The following is a 22191-nucleotide window of genomic DNA, read 5'->3' as shown; positions in this document are numbered from 1 at the left end:
ATAAATGCATCCAAAACCACACAGCTCTTCACATCCCACCTCTGCTTTAGTACCTGCACAAACCTTGACAAACACTATGGGGCCCTGTAGCAGGGCACTAGGGTGCCTGCTACTGAATAGTGATGATATAGGCGTAGCTGCCATTCATTAGGGCAGCAGGTGCTGGTTATTATGGATACTAATTGGGTCAGCTGACCGCCAGGGGGCAGGGCCTGGCCTTCATAAACAGAGAAGGCTGAGGCCAGAGCCAGTTCCCCTCTGGCAGCTGGAGGAGCAGCAACTCTGCTGCGGAGCAGAACATGGCATGGCCGTCTGACTGACTGAGAGTCTACATGATGGAACGGGGGGGAGAGAACTCTGACAGGAGTGTACGTTCTAGCCGGTAGGCTTATTGTTATGTTACAGCCATGTGGCTTGTGGTTCTGTTTAGTTATAGTTACACCAGATGACCGGGCGAGGCTGTAGGGGTGGAGGAGGCCTCATCAGGAACTCCCCAGTAAAGAGGGGGAGTTCCTAGCACCACAGAGGGTGCCACGTAGTGGGGTGTCCCAACCCCAGCCCAGCGGGGGCAATATCGGGACAAGCCCCAATTGGAAACCCCAATTGGGAAGAGTCCCAGTGGGGCATAGGCCCGAGAAGACGGGTCTGGGGGCCAGGTGAGGCTAAGGACACCTGAGCCCCAACCTTGGGAAGCCCAAGTCGGGCATAGAAGGCCCGAGTGCAGGCAGGAGCGCGAGAGGCGCGAATATAGGCCCGAGTCGGGCATCAAAGGCCCCAATGCGGGCGGGCACGCGAGAGGCGCCAGCAAGGGCCCGAGTGCGGGCAGCAGCGCGAGGAGCGCAAGTATAGGAAGCCTGAGTCGGGCATAGAAGGCCCCAGTGGGGGTGGGCACACGAGAGGCACGAGCCAGGGCCCCGGTGGGGGTGGAGAGCGCGACGAGCGCGAGCAAGGGCCCCGGTGCGGGCAGGGGAGCGCGTGAGGCTCGAGTATCTTTGAGCAGGCCCCGGGAGAGGGTGGGTATATTGGACATTGGCCAGGCCCAGCGGGGCACTACCTGTGAAGGGGAAGCCCAAAAGGGGGCAAGCCCAGTGGAAGGCCCGGAGAGAAGGGCGAGTCTACTAGGAAGCCCGAAGAGGGAGCGGGCTACTTAGAACAGTCTCAGAGACAGGCTGCCGAGGGCCGGCACAGGGAGTAGCCCCGGAATCGTGGCATCAAGACCGGCCTCGTGCCAAGGGGGCAAGAAGGCAGCCTCCCATTGATAATATAAAGATCAAAGACGTGGCAGGCAAGATAGAGGGTGCGTTCAGGACCCAGACTTGGCACGGTAGGCAAGGGCGCTAGGGGAGGTCACGGCACCTCTAGGGACCATCCTGCCACAGGCCCCTATTCCATATTAGCCTGCCACGCTAATATTTGTTTGTATTGGCAGAAGACAGGACAGGGTGGCACCTTATAGACCAATTAATTCAGAGGGGCATAAACTTCTTTAAGTAACAGTTTACATCATCAGATGCTCTGAATGGACCTGCAGAGAGAGGAGCTTGAAACAGAAAGCAGTAATTCAAATACAGGAGATGCAGAGGGGGAGGAAAAGAGGGAGCACTGCTGAGAGGTGCGAAGGAGGTAAACAAGGCAGTAAAACCACTGGGGTTATAAAAGCCTAGGGCAAGTAGTGGGATAAGAATTCATAGTCTGGGTAGACCATACTTAACGTAATTCAATCGGTGGATGATTTCTTGTTCTGCAATTCCAGTTTCAAATTGGTTTCTAAAGTTTTGGTGCTTAAGAACAGCTCCCTTGAGGTCAGAGATGGACTGTCCAGAGAGGTTAAAGTGTTGTGCCACAGCCTTTTTGACCTCCGTTCCAGAAGACACCGATTAGTGTCCAGCCTTTCTTTTACATACGGAATGCCTCATCTGTCCAGCATAGATAGCTGAGGGACACTGTAAGGAGGCAGTGGCATATATGACCATATGATGATCTGGTCTGTGTTGATGAGGGGGCCCAGCTGATGCCTAGGTATAATGCAAGGCCTAGTTGCTTGGTGAAAAATAGGAGCGAGGCAATCTGTTACTGGAAAGATGTTATTTCAGATGTGGGGCTGGGGGAGCTGCCAGTAAACCAGGACAGTCTTGTTTTATAAGGCTGCCTTGAGATGGTCACTTTCCATAAGGGGATGGAGGTCATTAACGATGTGTCCAAGGTGTTCAACGTGGGGGCTGTAGGTGACGACAAGGGGGACTCTGTTGCCACTGTCATGCAGTTTGGTATCGTAGAAGGCCAGAGCAGGCTCTCAATTTCAGTGGATGTGGTTTTGGGATTGTATTGTAAGTATAGGAATCCCTGCTCCAGATTCTCTGTGTTGTTGTCCACACGTTGCTTTTTGTCTGATAATTCAGTTATAACTTTTGAGGGGCTGAGATCTGTCTTTTCTCTGAATACAGGCACTATGGGTATCTATAAGTAGTCTAGGCATGATGCTATTCAGGTAACTCATTTAAAAGGCTTTCCATCCTACAAGGCATAGTGTTAGAACGTAAGCAAATATAAAATCCAAATACCTACAAAGTGGCCTATTAGGTCTATTTCACCTTCTTTGCTCTCCCCACCATAAATTTAGATTTTCATTTCTAATGAGATATTCAGTTCTAATATAAACTTGCTGAACAATGTAAGCTCTGGAGTGCACCTTTCTAGATCATTTGTCTGAATAAAATCAGTTAGACTTAAGTAGGAAAGGGTGGTATAATTTAGGTGGTTATTACTTTGTGTTGGGAAGTATCATAAACATCATTTTTGATGCTGGATACAAGCTTTCATTAGGTCCCATTTTCTTCTTTTTGCAACTTCCTTATTTACTTTGCTGCTGAAGCTTTCCATGCTTAGTTTGAGTGCATAATCTTTTCAAAGAATGAGCAATCCATTCAGTTGCTTTTAACTGTGTAAAAAGAAAAATGCATACCATGTCTGCTTTTAATAACAATGATTTTCCTGCATATGTTTTAAATACTTCAATCCTAAACCATCGAACATGCCTAGATATTAGGAATAACCTAGTAATTCTTTTAAATGTAACATTTTAAGATGCTTCAAAAGGAATTTGGCAAAATAATATGCAGAGTAAGACCTTACTCAGTTTTTATTTTATCAAAAAGGCATGCAATTCCATAAAGCTAGAATTGCTGCAGTATGTGTAACTCAAGTGCAGTGACATCTGAAATAGATTTGGACACACAGGGCATGTCTACACATGTATTAATGTGCCGTAGTTAGTATGCGTTAATAACAGGTACTAATTAAATACACAGTAACCAGTGCTATGGCTTGGTAGTGCTGACGCATGCCTTTTAAGTTACGGTAATGTGCACTAGACTAATTTTACTGCACATTAGCACTGTAGCACAGCTTTTGCTGTGACACACTAGTGTGTAGTAGAATTAGTCTACTGTGCACTTAACGTCGCGTGTAAATGTGCCCACAGCTGTGTAAATCTAAGAACCAGGTTCTCAGAAAAAGGAAAACAAAAAATATATAAACGTTAAATTTTATGTTTAAATAACATGAAATGCAGACTCTAACAATGCATTTAGAGTTGCGTGCCCAACCTGGTCAAGCACATTTCAGCTCAAAGCTAGTATTCCTTGGAGGGAGCAGGGTGATACAACTAAAAAACAAACAGAGAAATGTGAACTAGTTTCCACTTCACCTGCAAAGAAGAGGGTGCTACCCTTCCCACCTCTATGGTAAATGATTGCTCAAAGAATTACACAAACAAATTCAGTGCAACTCACAAGATGAATGATCTAGCAAAGATGAAAGTACCCCAAGGCAGATACATAACTGGTTGGCTTACTGTATTCAGTGGGCGCTTCTACATGAGACACTACTGTGCTGTCATTACCCTACTTTGATTCCTGCTGCACCGCACAGGCAGCTGAGGGAGTCAGTCAATTTAATTGATCAGTGTTGTTCACTCCACAGGTATTAACAAACATCTCCCTTTTTTATGATTTTGATCTTCAGCAAAATTGCCCGAAGAAATTCTGTGAACTGCCCATGCCTCCTGGTCTCTCCCGTCCTACTTCAAAGCTCTGGAAACTCTTTAGCTCTTTTCAAAATCACAGATTCGCCCATGGAGATCACTATTTTAGTTTTAGGGTTTTAGCCTCAGGTAAGCAGGAAAAGGAGGGTGAATCAGCTCTGTCCTCAGTCTGTGGAACCATAACTGTGGAAAAATCTTTACTTCTTCATTCTGCCTTCTTGAAAACAAAAGGTGTGTTATATTCCAGGACTTATTTTATGCAACAAAATACAATAACAAAGTGCAGTATGTGTTTATATTGTTGCTCCTCCCCTCGTTCTAGTTAGGAACATACATCCACGTGTGCCGCTGGTGGCTGGGGAGGTACAGTGGCGGTGGGAGTATGGTGGCAGTAAGCAGGGGCGCTTCCGCAGATGCCACTGGCACTGTTAGTGGCAGGGAGCGGGGGAGATGGCAAGTGCCTACCAGGGATCAGCAACCACCCACAGAGGCTGCTGGCAGTGGCGGCCAGAGGGAACCGCGGACTGCCCGCGATCCGGATGGTGGTGTCCAGCAGGGTGGCGAGCAGTAACTGCCTGCAGGTACTGACCGCGTCAGCAGCGCCATTTTGTAGGGGGTGCACATGCACCCGCATGCACCCCCTATGTGTCGCCCCTGCATACATCTTAACTGCATTACTGTGTTCTATTAAATTTCAAGTCAGTCCTCCTTAATCATGTAATTTGCTATGAATTTACACCAGTTTGCCAATATAGTTCTGAGATCAAGGTCTCTTGATTGACTTAATAGATAAGGTGAATACTAGAAATATATATTGGCTATCATGTCCCTGTTGTTCTTACCTTTTTGCTCCAACTGCAGTTGTAAGGCTGTCTTGAATCTAATTTATCAAACATTATTTTTTATTTAGGCAAGTTAATTTATATTTGAAAGGTTTGGATACCCCTGAAGAGTTATAAAATCTCCATAGCTGGAGATTTTTAAGAGCAGATAAGACATTGAACTGGGATATTTAGTCAGGAGTAATTCTGATTTTAGGAGGTGGGTGAACTAACAATGTCATTTCTAGCCCTATTTTTCTATGAATATTACAAAAATGGTTCCACTAGTTACACTGCAGTTATTTCAGTCACTCCAGTGTTTGAGCCAGTCCACTGGTGTTGATAGGAGTCTTAAGTTCAATGGTTCTGTAACCAAACGAACTGAACAGTGCAAACACACTTTGAAGCAAACCCCACTGAGGCTCGCGGTATTGCAGTTCACGAGTTCAGGCACTTTAAAAGAATTAAGTTAAACATAATTAGAAAGTGTTATTTTATTCATATCTTACAAAAGCAAAGCTCCACAACATGAACTACGCTAGTTATTTCAGAATTATTTTGTTTTCTGAAAACCAAATCACTACACGATAAAATGTAATTTACAGCTGTAACTCAAGTTTCATCTTCTGCATATAAAATATGCTTTTTACATTGAAGTACACATTATTAACAAAGCAGGTACTAGAAGCACATATACAAAGATTGCTCAATGAAAAATGCTTCAGCAGGGAATAGATTTTTCCTGCACAGAATATCCATTTTTCACAGAAACTTAAACTGATGGGAAACTTGCCAGTGAAGATTTGTTACATTCCCTTTGTCAAATAAAAGTAAAATTCAATAACAAAAGCCATGAGAACTGTTCAAATTCTGCTATGCAACAACACTGAAACTTGTCTCTTCCAACACTGCGAACTGTATGTGTTAAAACACAAATTGGTGTCTTAGGCCAAATTCATTTAAAAGTACACATGGCATTTGCAATAACCAAATATTATTCTTTATTACTTACTGGCTTCACAGTTCTTTACTTTAAATATTAACGAGACCATTTTTCTCCTACCAGTATTTTCAATCTAAATTTGAATGTTCACTGAACAAAAACAGTCCTCAGTCTCAGAATGTTACAGTATCTGTTAGGAGTACTATAAATAGTGCATGTTAAAAAAAAAATGTCCAAAATATCTATAAAATATTCCATAACAATAAAAACGAAGGAACACAACAACTAACATTTTCCAAATACAGAACTTAACACAGTCAAGCTGTGGAAAAAGGATCAACTCATCCTGAAACTTCCTTGTTAATACAAGTTAAAAACTAATCAGTTCCTCATAATATGCTATAAGGATTTGTTTTTAAAAAGTTAGTGCAGTAAAGCACATTCAACTCAATATAAAATAGGTCTAGTAAACTAGTTCTGATCCTACAGATCCTTACTGACAAGCATTCCCCATCAACTTGGCAAAAATAAGGCCTACTTGTGAAAGTAAAGGTTTACAGGATCACATCCTCAAAGAACTTTGCAATACTAATTGTGCTCTTTATTTTAAATTATAGTAAATACTAGAATATACACTTTTAGTACAAAATTATGAAAAGCTACCTTTTTAATAAACTAAAAATGCACCTTCCAAACATACTCAGTAGTCAGAAGGAAATAAGCGTAATCAAGTTATGGTTTGGCACAACAAAATACATAGTAATATGTTGTGTATTTGTTTTAAAAAAAGAAGTTAAGGCCCCAATCTGAAACTGGCGTCAGTAGTGCTAGATGCAGTCACTGGGGGATCCACCCCACAGACACACTGAGAGGATAGGGGCTTAAATACCAAATCCTATCCTCTCTCTCATGAGTAGTCCCATTGCATGAGAAGAAAAAGGATCTGGCTATAATTGTTTAACATGAAGAGTTAAAGCTTAAATTCTCTTTTAAATTTCCTCGGATATTTTCCTGAAGAGCAAACAGTATCTCAGTATTAACCAGTACCAACAGCAGAATTAATTAGGTTTTTTTTAATACTGAGTACTACTTCTCCAATCTTGTAACACTCCTCTTGTTCATAGACATGTGGACGCTCTCACAGCTGTCCAATGGAGATGGACTGTGCATGCTTTGGCTACCTTGATGTGTCCTCAAATTTCCACCTACCTCTAGGTATCCAGACTGGTCTTTAGCCTATAATTTCCCAAGGCATGTTCTCTCTACAAATACAGATTCAAGTACTGAATGATTACAGGGATCAGATTACCAATGAAAGTTCTTAGCCTAAAGGATCAAAATGATGAGAAGGATAAAAAATGCCTACCCTGTAAAATTGCAAATGGTCGTTTTGCCATTGACTTCAAGAGGGAGGAACACTGGTCTTATCTACACACCAAATGTTAATGTATTTCAGATCTGTCAGAAACTGTTTTATAACTTCCACAACTTTGCATGATGACATATGTTACTATTCAATTTCAGTTAAGAACAGCTGGTTAAACTTGCACAAATAGAATAGCTGCTGCAAAGTTGTTAAAGCCCAAAGAAAAACTATTATGGCATGTTTCCTGGCCCCAAAGGAAAAGCTACATATTTTTAAATATTAGGGGAAAGAAATGTGCGATTTCATTTTAGGTACGTAGATTTTGATCAATCATATGACCCACCCAAAATATCTTTTTCTGCATTGTTCTTTGTATAAGAATATGAGATGCCTAAACGTGCATAAAATCAAGGGCTTCCAAATCAGACTAATTACAGTTCAGTGAGCAATCATAATCCTCAAAATGAAAGCAGATATTTGCGTGTATGATACCAGATTTCTTAGGTCTGAGTTTATGCACAGCTCTGGCATATATGAAGACTTGTAAATTCTTTAAAAAGGCAACTAAAGATTTTTTTTTTATTGTATTTGAATTTAGACTACCCAATATATTTATTTCTGAATACATTCTTGAGTTGGTTGTGCAAAGTATTATAAACAGCCTTATCCAAAGCCCACTGAAGTCAATGGATCCTGACCTGGTTATGGCCAGGACATTTAATTTTTGAGGTAATTTTACAAATTAGAGAGACGAAAAGGTGATTTACAGGGCCAGAAAGTGTTTTCCGTGTATAACATCTGTTTTTATGTATTACTAAACTCATTAGGATCAGAGAATTTTGTACTGACACAAGTGATCTCCCTTCACTGGATAGTCTTAAGGATGAAAAATCCTATGCGGGATTAATTTGAGGGCCACATGCTCATTAAAATCACCTGGCACTTGATGGGTGCAACCAGTAAGTATCAAATTTCTCATTCGATAAAGTAGTAAAGAAAGGGGTCCTCCTAATATCAAAAATGTTTTAGAGGAGCATACTTTCTAGGAGCCTGTTCCAGAGCTCACTGAAGTCCATGAGTTTTTACATTGATTCAATAGGCTTTTCATCATGCCCCAGAACAACTGAAGTATGAACTCCAACAGGTGACATTTGCATGTCCACTCTGGACTTCAAAATATTTAAGTCCTGTTCTTACTGTCCACAAAACACGTTAATTGATGTCTTGTATGTGCATGCTTATTTGTTATAGTAAAGGGTAATATAAAGAAAGCTTTCCATTTGTCTTGCAGCAAATAAGACAGAATAAGGTAAAAGTGCATGTCAAAGTAAGTTTTTACTTTTCTGGAACATTACTAATGCCTGTTACTTACCTAGCAGTCTCCCTAATTTTGCTAGGATGTTTCATTTAGATTAAAGTGCCTAAATGTTAACCTAGGTGCTTTTAAAAATGATTAAGATGTACAGTATCAAAAATAAAGTTAACACATACAAAGGGACTGCACATACATCTTCGGATAGAATCTGCAGTCACAGTATTAGCCACAACAACTCCACATGTAACCAACCTAATATTTCTTTGCCTGCTTTCCTCCCAGTCATTAAAAAAGAAAACTTTCTAGCATGCTGGTAGATCAGTAAATCCACACAGGTCATCAGGCAAACAAAATTCTGTTAGCTGCAGTTTACATAAATTAGAATGCATAACTTCCTAACATACACACAATCTACTATTCATAGTTTGAACCAGGATAGAACTGGAAGAAAATGTTCACTCTGTAACTTAATTTTCTCTTAACTGTTATCATGGGAGTAAGGAAGAGACTAAGTAGTCTAAATGTGCAAAATGTTAAGTAAGCATACAAATTTAGTTTCATAAGACATTTAAAGATATCATAGAGTACTTTTAAACGAGGGCTTTCTTATTTTAGAAACTGACTTTTTTTAAACTACAATGGTGCTCATTTGTGATTTTTATTTAACAAACTTTCAACAGGAATGTCTTTTTCACATAGTCTCTCTTATGGAAGTGTCATTTACAGTAACATATGTATATATTTGATACCTTCTAGTTTTCGTGATCCATTTTTAGAGGGAAAACTAGAGCAGTGTTAAGTCTAGCAGAAAGATTTTAGAATTCACTAAACAAATTTATAACTACAAATCAGATGAAACTAATAGTTTTATTTCAAACTGTTTGTGTGTGAAAGTTCTCCCCCACTCAGTTTGGTAGGTAGCTAGTAAGCATGAATACATTTTTCACACTAAACATACATTTTGTTAAATTAACATCTGCCATATTTTAGGTATCAAGATCTCTTATCTTGTATTGTGTCTGGTGAATTACAACCCATGTTTAAGGGCACACAGTTTGGATCACCTGTAGACTATACACCTGAATCTTAAGCACAAGGAACTTAAATATAACAAAATATGTAATTGCATTACAATCCCTTATCTTTCTATCGGAAAAAAAAAGAAAAAGCCACATAAAAGGTGTTACCATCATGCCTCCCAAACTTCCCTGGCAAGTCTTACAACAGCATGGATAGAAGTGTGTCTCCTTTGTCAAACTGCTTAATGTTAGACTTTTTATTGGGAGATGAGAAAAGTCTCCTTCAGGAAGTATGAAAAAATATACCGTATTATGTTAAAAAACTAAATGAATGTATGCTTTTCAGTCAGTGTTGGTTATGTTGGCCTCTTGCAAAATGGCAGGCAAAGTCATACTTATTTTTACATTTGCACCCACATATGTTGCATTGAAAAGGATTTTCAAACCCATGACATCCCATGTGAATAGTATAAAGGATATTGTCTGCAAAATACATGTCACAGTGCTGGCAGTGATGCAGAAGCTGAGGGTCCTGAACTGGAAGGGTTGGAGCTGGAGTACTTGGCTGACTGTTACTTATGCTAGGAGTACTAGTATGGGCACTACGATCACTGCTTGGACCTGCCACAGGACTATAGTTCCTCTGATTGTGTGTAGGCCGAGGATCCGGGCTGGTAGGAGATGAACTTTGAGGAATATTTGTTGCTACAGTTGAAACTACTGCTGGTGCAGTAGGCTGCTGTATCATAAAAGGCTTTTCATCTTGACATGGTACAACATCAGGAGATGCTGGGTTTTGGTTTTCAGGTGGCAAGCTAGACAATTGTCCTGCCAATGTAGATAGCTGATTCAAAGGATTATCTACCATAAGGTCTTGTGGATCTCTTGGCAGCGCACTGGTTTGTGTTGTTTTTGTCATGCTCTCATATGCTTCAGTTTGAATATTTGGGATTTCATGGGTGAAATCATTAAGGTAGTCTGGTTTTTGAACCACCATAGAAGGTGGACTCAAATTAATTAATGCTCTTCTGCTGTACCCCAGATTGCTGGTCTTCTTCTGCAAAACTCCCCACATTTTCTTGCTGCTTAGGGAAGACCGTGTACCTTTAATAGGTACCATTTTATGTTTGCGTCTACGATGATGAGACAAGTTACTTCTGTCACTGCAGCGGAAGGAACACAATTCACACTTGTACGGTTTTTCACCAGTATGTGACCTCATATGAGCTTCCAGATGACGTTCATAAGCTGATGCAAATGGGCATAAATGGCATCGGTGTGGCTTTTCGCCTAAAAAAAAGAGATAATAACATATAGAGACGAAACAGAAACTGCCCATAGAAGAGACCCTGAGGGCCTGTCTACTTGGTTCATTTACTTCAAAAGCTGGGTTGCACTGATGTAAAGAGATGGCATTCTAGTGAAGACAATGCTTTTACTTCTGATAGCTGACAATACTTTTGCTCCATAAGTTACATGTGGGTACATCTACACTGTAAACTATTTTGGTGGTTCTTCAGTAGCCTTCCACCCTGCTTTGCGTGTTGTCCCTACCAGTTACTCTATTTACTTACGTGTCCATTTGTTTCAAGGTCACCAGGACCAGCTGTCACTTTGCTGTTTACATACTGACACAGAGCCAGGTTCAGTCCATTGATGCTTATATGCTCCAGGAATTTGCCTACTCAAGTGGCACTCCATGTACTACTATCATGCCTCTATGTTGTGTTCCCAGCTGGGGCTATGCTGAAGTCTTTGATCACGTTACCCTCTGGGGAGAGGTGAAGGTACAGGAAACCCCAGTGACCAGGTATAGAAACACACAGTTTAGGGAATCACAAAAGTAATAGCTGAAGAAGTTTATAACTAGGGTACAGAGAAAGAGAGTTGCAGCTGCAAGTGAGCCTTCTACCTATACTGTGACAAACTGAACAGAATTTTGGCACAATTTTGGGATACCATGTGATGCAGGAAATTACCAGTGTCACCTTGCACTTTGTTATGGACGTGGTCCTTATACTAAGGAGTACTGAGTACTGCAGACCTAATGGCTCCTTTTACAAAGATTTTCCTGATAGCCAAGAAATTTTTGGATACAGAGAAGCCTGACAAAAGAACTATAGATAGGGATCTAGTCACCCAGCATGCACTCCCCCTTTCCAGCCAGCTTTCTGAAGACCGGCTGCCAGCAGTACTACAAAAGGAAAAAGTAAGTCTCATACCATATGCCTTTATTGAAAGTTGCAGATATGCATGCTACAATATACACCTGGTATTTTACGTGCTACAAAGATAAAGTGACATAAAGAAGAGTGAGATACCCAGTCACAATGCTGAGCATATATTACAAAGGAAGTCATCCCCCCTGTGGAAACAATGACTCATAGCTAAGTAAAAGCCAGCAGTACAAATGTGTTCAATTGAACCATTTGGCCACAGTAAAGCAATTAAAACAAAGCATCTTACTTCAAATGAAACCCTTTTGTGAAAACAAGCCATGAGTCCTAGAACACAGGCTGCAAGAAATAGTTCAGTGGCTTTAGACTTGCAAAGTTAGGAGAAATACCATCATAAATGGAAGAACCTGCCTGAGGAGTAAGCTTTATAATTTGGGTCTTTTACTAAAATTAAAAAGTGACATTGTAACTTATCTTAGCGTCCAGAAATACTTTCACCATTTTATCCACAGTGCTGTTCTAGTTTTTTTTCTAGTAATCAGTTTTTAAGCAGATCTACTCCTCTATTATTCAGCTACAAGAACATTTAAAAAAAATCTTAGCAATTTATTTAGGGAATTTCTGCATAAGTTTGCCAATATATATCGTGGTTTTTTATGACCAAATGAATAAATAGCAGTAACAGTATATGTGCTATTATTGAATATACCACTAAGTTCTCTTATAGAATGGTTACTTTTTAATTATTGCTCAGTTTATTGACAGATACTCAAGTAGCTGGCGCATACTAACAATAAGAGAAACATTATTAATATTTAATATGTTCAGATGTATGTATCACACATCTTTTCATACTTATGTCATTCAAATTGACAGTATTTTTACAACTTAAATGAAAAAAACAGCTTCTTGCTGTTTGTTGTTGATTTTAAGTGTTTCTCCAGTTATTAAAAATTTGTACCAGTGTAAGTATCATTGTCAGTTATGAAGTTTGTAACTAAAAGTCAAAATAAGTTATTCTGTAAAGTCTAAATTCTCCAACATTCATGAGTGGGCTAAACTTTACTACCATGAGTTGTTGCAATTAGTTCAACATGACTGCTCACAATAGTAAATTTGAACACGTTTACAGGATTGGGACTTCTATGTATTATTATTAGAATATTACATATCTTGAGAGAGAGTCTTTCAAAAAGTAGGTTCCGTCTCTTCCAGTGTATTAAAAAAAGTCGTAAAAATTATTACAGTTTGAAGATATACACGTAACTCCAAAATCTGTTATTCTCCCATATAGAAAACAGCATATACGTTGCCCCATACCAAAGTACTGTAGAATTCTTCATACCTGTGTGAATTCTGATATGCTCTATCAGCCGTGCTGTTCCTTTGCTAGCATAGTTGCAGTATCGACACTTCAGCTTTCCATCAAATGTCCTTTCAAACCCATCCACTAACATTCCTGAGTTTTCATCCAAGGAAACTTCAACAGAAGGATGATCTAGTCCATTCTGATCACCATCCGTCCCAGCTGTGAATAATGCAATAGATTCAGAGATGTTAACTGTTATTGCAGTGTTGTCAGTTATTACAGATGTTTGGATTTTTTAGCTCCTCTATTCCACTGGCTCCCAAGCAAAACTAAATTAATAGGAAATTTCTTATTGTATCATGAACTGCACTACTGCTCATCAGGATCTGGGGGAATGTTTGTTCACCAGAGAGCCCCAAGGGATGACAAGATCAAACGGTCACAAACTCTGCCGCGACCAATTCAGGCTGGACATAAAGAAGAACTTCTTTACTGTCCGAGCACCCAAGGTTTGGAACAGACTGCCACCAGAGGCGGTTCAAGCACCTACTTTAAACACCTTTAAGACACATTTGGATGCTTATCTTGCTGGGATTCTATGATCCCTGCTGACTTCTTGCCCCTGGGGCAGGGGGCTGGACTCAGTGATCCTCCAGGGTCCCTTCCAGCCCAAATGTCTATGAAGTCTATGAAATACACAATTTTGGAAAAACATGCACCAAAAACTTTACATTTTACATAGATTGTTATGACAGTATGCAGCAGAATGTAAACATCAGCCTGACTGTTCCTCAAAACTGAAATCTGACAGCACTGAACTTGGCCTACCTCCCTGAAGAGTCTCTGCTTCCTTATCACCACTAACTGATCCAGAAATCATATTTACATGGTGCGTCTGTTGAGTAAGGTACTCCTGAAAATCTTTTACAAAGTCCAGGGGCTCCGGTTTCTTTTCACCCATATTCACGCTTTTAGTTTACAATATCTTGTGCCTAGAAAAAAAAGATTAAATTAGAATCACAGAACACATTCAATTAAATCTGAAAGAATTAGTGTTTACTGAAAACATGTTAAGTAAAGGATTACATTTCTCTCATCTTAAATAAAATACATCATGTCAGAATACACAGATGGGCAACAATGGGCTCCTATACACATACAGGGAGGCTCCTCAGATGTAATTGCCACACTCCAGTTTCACATGCAACAGCCTCCCCACACTGAAAAATAGTGGCGGGGCACTTTAACTAGTTTGTTTAATGAGCTTTAGTTTAAAGCCGCCACACCAATTTTCCATGTAGGGATGCTAATGCACGTGATGGTCCAGATGCTTTCAATTAGCATAGCTCTTGGAGCTGTGCTAAATAAAGCACCATCCCCCAAACTTCCTGGAGCACATCTATAAACACCCAATAAGATTATTGTTGGAACCTTTACAGCAATAGTTTTTATTTAAAGATTTCAAATACTCATCATTCAGGAAATCTTTTTCAGCAACAGCATTGTAAAAATTATTTTAAAATTATATAAATTTAAAATCCAAAGGACTTTGGCTGATCAGAAGAATGAAATCAATCTAACCATTTAGTTCAGAAATGCTTGTTTCATAAGCTATGTATAAGCTTTTTCAAAGAAAACATTTGTCTGAAATGCCAAATTCTTTTTTTTCATGAAACTGATAGTTTAAAACCTTATCACAGAAGGAAATTTGCTATAAATGTGAGATTCCTTGCACGAACATTGAATCATAGAATCAATGAGTCGGAAGGGACCTAGACAGGTCATCGAGTCTGACCCCCTGCCATGGGCAGGAAGGAGCACTGGGGGTGGGAGGGGTCATCTAGTCTCCTCTTGAAGATCTCCAGGGAAGGTGAGAGCACCACCACTCTGGGGAGCCTAGTCCAGGCTCTGGCCACCCTTACAGTGAAGTAGTTCTTCCTAATATCTAACCTAAACCTCTCCTCCCTCAGCTTGTGGCCATTGTTCCTGGTGACTCCAAGGGGATTCATTGATTTGATAACTTTGTGCTTTCACTCTTTAACAATTCTTTGGTCACAAAAAGGGCTTCTCACTTGCTTTATATTAGAAAGGTGTTTAAGTACATCACCAAATCAAAGCTTGAAACAGTGAACTACTGTCACACATCACAGACTTTTTAGTATTAGAAAAATGCCAATTACTATTACCTAAGAATCAAATTATAGCTTTCCTTTAAAGTTTCAAACTAATATTTGAAGAAGAAAATGTTTTCAGAGGATGAGAAATTCTGATAATTAAAATACAGGAGACCCTTGCCATTCGCAGAGGATACGTTCCAGAGATCCCCACAAATGGTGAAATCTGTGAATGCTGACGGGGCTCCTCGTCAGACCCCACAGCTGCCCCCTCCTTCCCCCTCCATTGTTGGCAGGGCTCCCCTGCAGCACCTGGCGACTGACACCTTCCCTCCCGCCCCCCCGAACACTGCCACAGCTGCCCCTGGCAGCAGTGGCAAAGATGCCTCTGCCACCCCTGTCCCCGGGGCTCCCCTGCAGCACCTGGGGACCGACCCTTTCCCCCTAAGCGTTGCCACAGCTGCTTCTGGGGGAAAAGCTGCTGCAGCTGCCTCCCTCTACATCCCCAGTGCTTGCTCACCTCCTGGCTCTGCCCTCCCCTGCAAATATTTGAATCTGCGAATCTGGAGTTCACGAATAGCGAGGGTTTCCTGTAGTCAAATCATATGTGGAACAAAGAAATTATGCTACTGACTAAAAAATAAGTCTTAATACAGAAATTAGATATAAATTTAAAAATACCTGAACAGGTATAAATTTCCACTGAAATGAACTGAGCAGCTTTATAATACTTGAAGCTGCTACTTGTCAATAATTCCAATAGAAATGGAACTGAATGAGGTGTCCCAACAGGAAGATCAGAGCCGCAGCCAGAGACATAGGAACGTAACAGATTTCCACAGATTTGGGGGGTATGTTCCTCAGTTCTTTCTTTTTATTTCACAGGTCTACGTAGATTGTACCTGAATTTCAGTTCCTTTCTAAGTAGCAAACATACTCCAAACAACAGCTGGTCAGACAGACGGCACTGGAGCACAGCTGCCCCACTTTCCCTGGAATAAAAAAAATAATAATCTGTCACTTTTGGGCTCTACTACAATAACTAAAATTCATAATCTTTTCACAGATCCCCAACCAATCTCAATCCCCAAAACTGTTGGGGTTCTTGTATATTACCCTGCAAACAGACAGTGGTCTACAGAACAAAATTATTTTTTTTTAATGAAAGACAACTGGAAAGCACTTGTTAAAATAATCCTGGAGAATTGACTGAATGTGATAGGTTAATAGGGAGGGGCATGGTATGATTTTACTTTTATATAGGACAGGGAGGCTTATTAGATAACATTATTTTTTTAATAATAAAAATATTCACCAAGAGTCATTTGTCAGCCGTTCTTTTTCCCCCAGTGCCATCTCTATAAACAACCACAGTTTTTTAGGGCTTTGACTTGCAATGAGCTTGTGAGGATGGAAAATAAAATTCAGTCAAAAGGGGACAGAGTGAGATGTTTTGATTGCTTCAAATTGTGACCAAAAGTTGTGATCAACTTTTTTTCCAATTAACAATTATTTTCATTTTATGGTGGTGACTACAAACTTTTGTCAGGTCACTTGCAAAAAGTTTAGTATCGGATTCCAGATAACTAGTACTCACATAAATTTCCATAGCTCTGTATTAATACTGGTTAACTTCAACAGTTATTTTGTATTTCAGTAGCCTACCCAAAAGGAATGATTCAACCCATGTTGCCAGTTACTGTAACTTCTGTCATGCATTTTCCTTGTTTCTTACCATCTGTCATTTGCATCAGTTTTTTGTCCTTGCAATATGTGGACCTGAGGCTAACCAGTGGTGGTTCCTCAGGACAGATTTTGTCTAATATTTGTGGCATCAGGTATGGCAAATGAAATTCAGCCCTGAAATAACGGGGTGATGATCTTGGCTTCCATAGATTTTTATGTTTTCGTTATAGCAGGGCTCACTGTGGTCCACAGCTATCATTTTGATCAATCTAAATTAACTCTGAGCACACCTTTGCACATCAATTTTGCCTACCCTCTTTCAGATGTCACCAGCCTCCTCTAGGTTTAAGTTAACTTGTGTTCCATTTGTTGGTGGCTCCTGCAGTAAAACAAAGATATGGGGTCATGCATTACATTATAGGGAGGAGGGAAGTAATGTAGGTTCCAGAGGCCATTTTCAACCAAATTATCACTGTAAAGCATATCAAATGTAAGGATTAAACAATGCATGTTTGTCTAGTTTTGAAATGGCTCAATAGGAATCAACATTAAACGGTTTATATATTCACCGACAAGCCCGTATAGGCATATACCTGTATGCCTCAAGGATAAGAAACATTATATAATAATTTTATACTATTATACTCAAGTATCAGAGAAACTTGCACTCGGACATAGGTTTAGAAGAGCAGAAACCACAGGGAAGGAAGAAAGGGTCAAGCATGGGAATTTCAAACCACGGGCTTTAAAAAGCCACAGTTGGAAGGAACCCCCGGCAGAAGGAGTAGGGCACACGTGTGCCACATACACACGTGTACCCCCTTACCTGGGCGGTGGAGGCAGCAGCTGTGGAGGAGACAGCGGCGGGGGCAGCAACAGCTGATTCCCCTAAGGTAAGTGGGGCAGAGGGTCCAGCACAGCTGAGGTGGATCCGGAGGGGAAGCCCTTCAGAGTCCTCTTAGCTTGCCCGACAGGGAGCCGTGCTCCCAAGACGTGTGCAGGCAGTGTGCACAAACAGGCGCACTCTGTAAGGGTGCACCAGCGTTTGCGCCAGCATTCACATAAGGTGGGTGCAAGGTAGCTGCCCAGAGCGGTACCTCCAGCGAGCAAAAGCAGTAGGCGCAGCTCTGCAGACGTGGTGCAGATGTGGAGCGCGGCTGCCAAGGGCCCCGCCCTGGCGATGCCACCTGCCATGGGCTCTTCTGAGGCCTCCACCCAGATGGAGCTCATGGCAGGGTCAGTGGCCCCTTGCACCCCTGTCTGTGGGGGAGGCTCGGTGGGGTCCTGGGGGGGGGAAGGGGGCCTGGTGGGCCCAATGCCTGTCCCTCCTGTGTACAACTTAGGGCCCTGGAGGAGCAGGTGAGGGAGCTCCAGGCTGAGGTGAGCAGGCTGAAGGGGATCAGGGATGCAGAGGATGAAATTGATGCCTATCTCTGTTCTCTGCAGGCCTGGTTGCCCACTGTACAGCCCCCACAGGAGACGCATCCAATGCAGGAGTGGCAGAAGGTGTCCAAATCCAGAGCTGCTAGGCCTAGAGTGGTGGAAGCTCCCCAGGTTCACCTGGGGAACAGGTTTGATGTCCAGGCAGCTATGACGGAGAAAGACAGAGAAATTGCCTCCGGCAGGGACGATGCCACTCCCCACATGACAAGGAATGGGCAGAGAGTGAACACCAGCAGGAAGAAATACCGGGTCCTCGTCATCAGAAACTCCATCCTACGAGGACTGGAAGGTCCCATCTGCCGGCCTGACCCCATGGCGCGAGAGGTCTGCTTCATGCCTGGTGCTCGGGTTAGGGACATCACAGAGAAGATCCCGGCCTACATCCAACCTGCAGACCAATACCCCATGGTTGTCATCCACATGGGAACAAATGACACAGCCAGGGGCAACCCTGACCGCATTGTGAAGGATTTCAAGGCTCTGGGGGACAAGTTTAAGGAGATGGGGGCACAGGTAGTATTCTCCTCTCTTCTTCCAGTGAGTAGGCAGGGACAGTGACACAAGGCCTGCATTGGCGTGGTCAACCAGCGCTTATGCAGTTGGTGCCGCCAGGCAGGCCTTGGGTTCCTAGATAATGACCCATGCTTTCGGGTGGGGGACTTGCTGGGGTGGGATGGGCTTCACCTCTCTCCTAAAGGCAAGCATGTCTTCTCTTCCAGATTGGCCGATCTCGTACAGCGAGCTTTAAACTAGCCTCGCCGGGGGGAGGGGGCACAGGAAGACGAGGAGACACCACCCGAGCAAGACAAATGCAAGGAGTGCCCAGGTAAGAAACAGGGGTCTGGACAGTCTCCCAAATCGGGGGGGTGGCACACGCAGCTATGCAAGGCCTTAAATGCCTATATACCAATGCTCGTAGTATGGGGAACAAACAGGAGGAACTCACCCTCAGAATAGCCAGTTCAAACCCAGACATAATAGGGCTTACAGAAACGTGGTGGGATTCATCCCACAACTGGGCAGTTACAATTAGGGGCTATAGGCTTTACAGGCGAGATAGAGAAGGAAGGAAAGGTGGGGGTGTGGCCCTCTATGTCAAGGAGCAATACACATCCTCTGCCAGCAGAATGGGGTCAGAGGAGGGGCAAGCTGAAGTGCTCTGGGTCAAGATACAAAGGGGCCGTGGGGAGAGGGATTTAACGGTGAGGGTCTACTACAGACCCCCCAACCAAGGGGAGGAGCTGAACCGGTAATTTTTGGGCCAGCTTACAGAGGCACTTAAGGCAATGGATGTAGTTGTCATGGATGATTTAAATTACCCAGACATCTGCTGATAGGAACAGTCAGCCAGGTCGGACCATTCCAGGAGGTTCCTGACCAAGATACAGGACCTCCACTTAATCCAGGAGGTGCACAGTCCCACCGGAGGAAATGCCCTGTTGGACCTGGTCCTGGCCACAGGCAACGATCTGGTGAGGGGCCTCCAGATTCTTGACCACCTGGGTGATAGTGATCATCGCTTGCTGGAATTCACCATCCAGCGCAGGGTGTCAACGGCCTGCAGCAAGGCGGTATCCCTAGACTTCAAGAGGGCCAACTTCAACGAGTTGAGATTAGTGGGAGAGGTGCTGGGGTTCTCAAGGGCAGGGGAACTCAGTGCCCAAGATGAGTGGTCATTCCTTAAGGAGACAATACTCAGGGCCCAAGGGGTGGCCATCCCAACAAGAAGCAAGGGGGGCAAGAGTGCCCAAAAGCCCCCCTGGCTCACCAAGGGCATCCAGGAATGCCCGATTGCCAAAAAGGCAGTGTACACCCAGTGGAAGGGGGGTGCTATCTCCAAAGAGGAGTATACGTCCTCTGCTCGGGCCTGTAGGGGGGTTGTCAGGAAAGCTAATAAAAAGTCCTTTTTCAAATATATAGCGGGGGATGAAGAAGGTGCCAGGAAACATGGGGCCCCTGCAAGATCCTCAGGGCAATCTGGTGGTTGTGCCAGAAGAGAAAGCAGACCTCTTTAACCAATTCTTCACCTCCGTTTTCTTGTGCAGGGACCGGGACTTCCCTACCGTGATGCAAGGTGGACTCAAGGGGGAATGCCTCCAGACCTCAGGTTGGGGAGGACTAGGTTAGAGAGCTTCTGGAGGGGCTGGACATGTTTAAATCAGCAGGTCCAGATGCTCTCCACCCCAGGGTGTTGAGGGAGCTAGCAGAGGTTATTGCAGGGCCCTTGGCATGGCTTTATGAGCGCTTGTGGTGCTCGAGCCAGGTGCCAGATGATTGGAAGATAGTCAACATGGTCCCCATCTTTAAAGAAGGGAGGAGGGAGGATTTTAGAAGTCTGATCTGTGTTGAAAATATCACCACATCCTGATTCCACATCAGACAGAAGAATTCAGGAGACTCTCTCTTCAATTTAAACACAGTCCAGGATCTAAGAACTACCTCAAATCTCATCATTTTGGTTACATGCATAAAGGAATCTTCCGTGGCTTTGCCTGAACCGGTAAGCATGTGGCATGTCACAGTTAACCTACAAACATGACATTCCCTCCAAATGAACAAGGAAAGAGCTACAAATGAGAGATACCAGCCACATCAATATTAAAAAGATGTTCATACCATGAGCTACAACTATAAAAACTGGCATAGAAACAAATTACACTCCACATAGTGGTGTGGGGAATTTTTAGATTGCATAAATCAGACTTAAAGGGGCATTTATGCAAGGAATGGATTTTTTTTCAAAGGTGTCACCAATCGTCATGAAAAGTGGTGTGGTGGTGAATTTTGGGTGTAGGCTGCTTAGTGCATGTGATCATTTGGCAAGGCTATAAAAAACAAAAACCAAAAGATCACGTTCTTCCTAAGGATCTGCTTTGCTATTCTCAGCCAAAACATCCCTCCCTGCATTGTTATCTACTGTGCAGAGTGCTGGGCTCTGACTGTCTTCTCCAGAGCTGGGTGCATTTCAGCACTGCTTACACGTGCGCACAGTCTATGAGGCATGATGCCTCCGTGCAAAAGCCATGACACGAGGCGCTGTGGACGCCTACAGTTCTGTCAAAGAAAACCATTTACACCTGCGCAGCCTTTCCATCTGCTCTTTGGACGTCGGCTACCAACGCTACGGAGCAGGCAACGAAAAACGATTTGGCCTCAGAAAGTCAACTTAAGCCTCCCATTCTTCCCCCAAACCTGTGCCACAACCTCCTCTTCTTACGCACGCACGAGGGGATGTCTCCATGTACCAGGCACCCCCACACCCCGCGGCTCATCTTATCCCTTATCCCATCCTAGCGCTTCCAGCTTCTTCCCTCAAACTTGCCACCACGCAGTTCACGCCTTACGCACCCAGACCCCAACAGTGCGGGAGGTAGGGGGGGTGGGAAGGCTCCACCAGAACATCAGCAGCAGCCTCCAACCCCCTCCCCAACCTTCCCTTCCCACCTCAGCTTCCCCCCCACAGCCCCAGGCCGGGGCGGGGGGACCCCGCAGGTCCGGGGGGAGCCCTGCGGGTGCCGGGGGGGAGCAGCACCCTGGAGAGCAGCCCCCGCCCCGCCCCGCCCCGCCCCGCCCGGGGTCAGGGGAGGGAAGAGCCCCGCCCGCCCCGGCCTTCCCCACGGACCGGAGCCCCCCAAGCAGCGCAGCGCAGGGCCACGGGCGGTTGGGGGAGGGGAGGGGAGCGGCGTCACTCACCCACCCGGCCCCGAGCCCGCCGCCCCCGCCATGTTTGTTGTGTCTCCGCGCCGCTGGTCTCGCGAGAGCGGCGCGCGCACTGCGCAGGCGCGGCGCAGCAGGGCCGCCCCTCGCTCCTTCCTTCCCTCAGCGGCGGCGGGCGACCATGGCGGTTGTGCGGCGGGGCGGCGCTCAGGTGAGCCGGGCCGCGCGGGACTGGGGGCGGACGGCATCTCCCTGTGATGACCCGTGTGGGCTGGGCTGTACAGTACTCAGGGTGGGCA

At 43.7% G+C, this 22191-nt stretch overlaps 2 protein-coding genes across 10 annotated transcripts in view; one reads left to right on the top strand and one right to left on the bottom strand.

Moving 5' to 3' along the window:
* Positions 1-5345: 5345 nt before the first annotated feature.
* Positions 5346-21972, bottom strand: IKZF5 (IKAROS family zinc finger 5). Of its 4 annotated transcripts, none has more exons than XM_090058767.1 (6): positions 21933-21972; positions 17106-17171; positions 15788-16098; positions 13821-13984; positions 13029-13211; positions 5346-10796 (listed from the first exon to the last, which is right to left on the bottom strand). In XM_090058767.1, the coding sequence occupies exons 4-6, from the start codon at positions 13951-13953 to the stop codon at positions 9853-9855; spliced, it is 1260 nt and encodes a 419-aa protein (XP_089914893.1). In that variant the 5' UTR covers positions 13954-13984; positions 15788-16098; positions 17106-17171; positions 21933-21972; the 3' UTR covers positions 5346-9852. The 4 variants fall into 4 exon arrangements, with proteins under 4 accessions (XP_089914893.1, XP_089914892.1, XP_089914894.1 ...); XM_090058766.1 differs by having other exon boundaries at positions 21929-21966; XM_090058768.1 differs by lacking the exon at positions 21933-21972 and having other exon boundaries at positions 16009-16098; positions 17106-17379.
* Positions 21966-22191, top strand: part of ACADSB (acyl-CoA dehydrogenase short/branched chain) — a 44003-nt gene continuing 43777 nt past the window's right edge. For 2 of the 6 annotated variants that reach the window (XM_090058762.1, XM_090058758.1), the window contains exon 1: positions 21978-22103. Coding sequence is in view for 2 of the 6 variants with exons in the window: in XM_090058764.1 (XP_089914890.1) it covers positions 22074-22103 (30 nt within the window). In the remaining 4 variants the exon portion in view is untranslated. Of the gene's footprint in view, positions 22104-22191 lie in introns of all 6 variants that reach the window. The other 4 variants (XM_090058764.1, XM_090058761.1, XM_090058759.1 and 1 more) reach the window with 4 other exon arrangements.

Source organism: Crocodylus siamensis, chromosome 7, assembly GCF_052110815.1.
Source record: "Crocodylus siamensis isolate JL-2025a chromosome 7, ASM5211081v1, whole genome shotgun sequence".
Classification (NCBI taxonomy): Eukaryota; Metazoa; Chordata; order Crocodylia; family Crocodylidae; genus Crocodylus; species Crocodylus siamensis.
The sequence above is the reverse complement of the archived record's forward strand: the minus strand, read 5'-3'. Positions and strand labels throughout refer to the sequence as shown.

Bases quoted from the DNA above. Each gene is read 5' to 3' on its own strand.
- IKZF5 (XM_090058767.1), bottom strand. From the start codon at position 13,953: ATGGGTGAAAAGAAACCGGAGCCCCTGGACTTTGTAAAAGATTTTCAG. The intron at 13,212-13,820 runs GTAGGCCAAGTT...CATTATTCACAG, and splicing joins AGCAGAGACTCTTCAGGGAG to CTGGGACGGATGGTGATCAG. The intron at 10,797-13,028 runs GTATGAAGAATT...TCTTTTTTTTAG, and splicing joins GCATATCAGAATTCACACAG to GCGAAAAGCCACACCGATGC.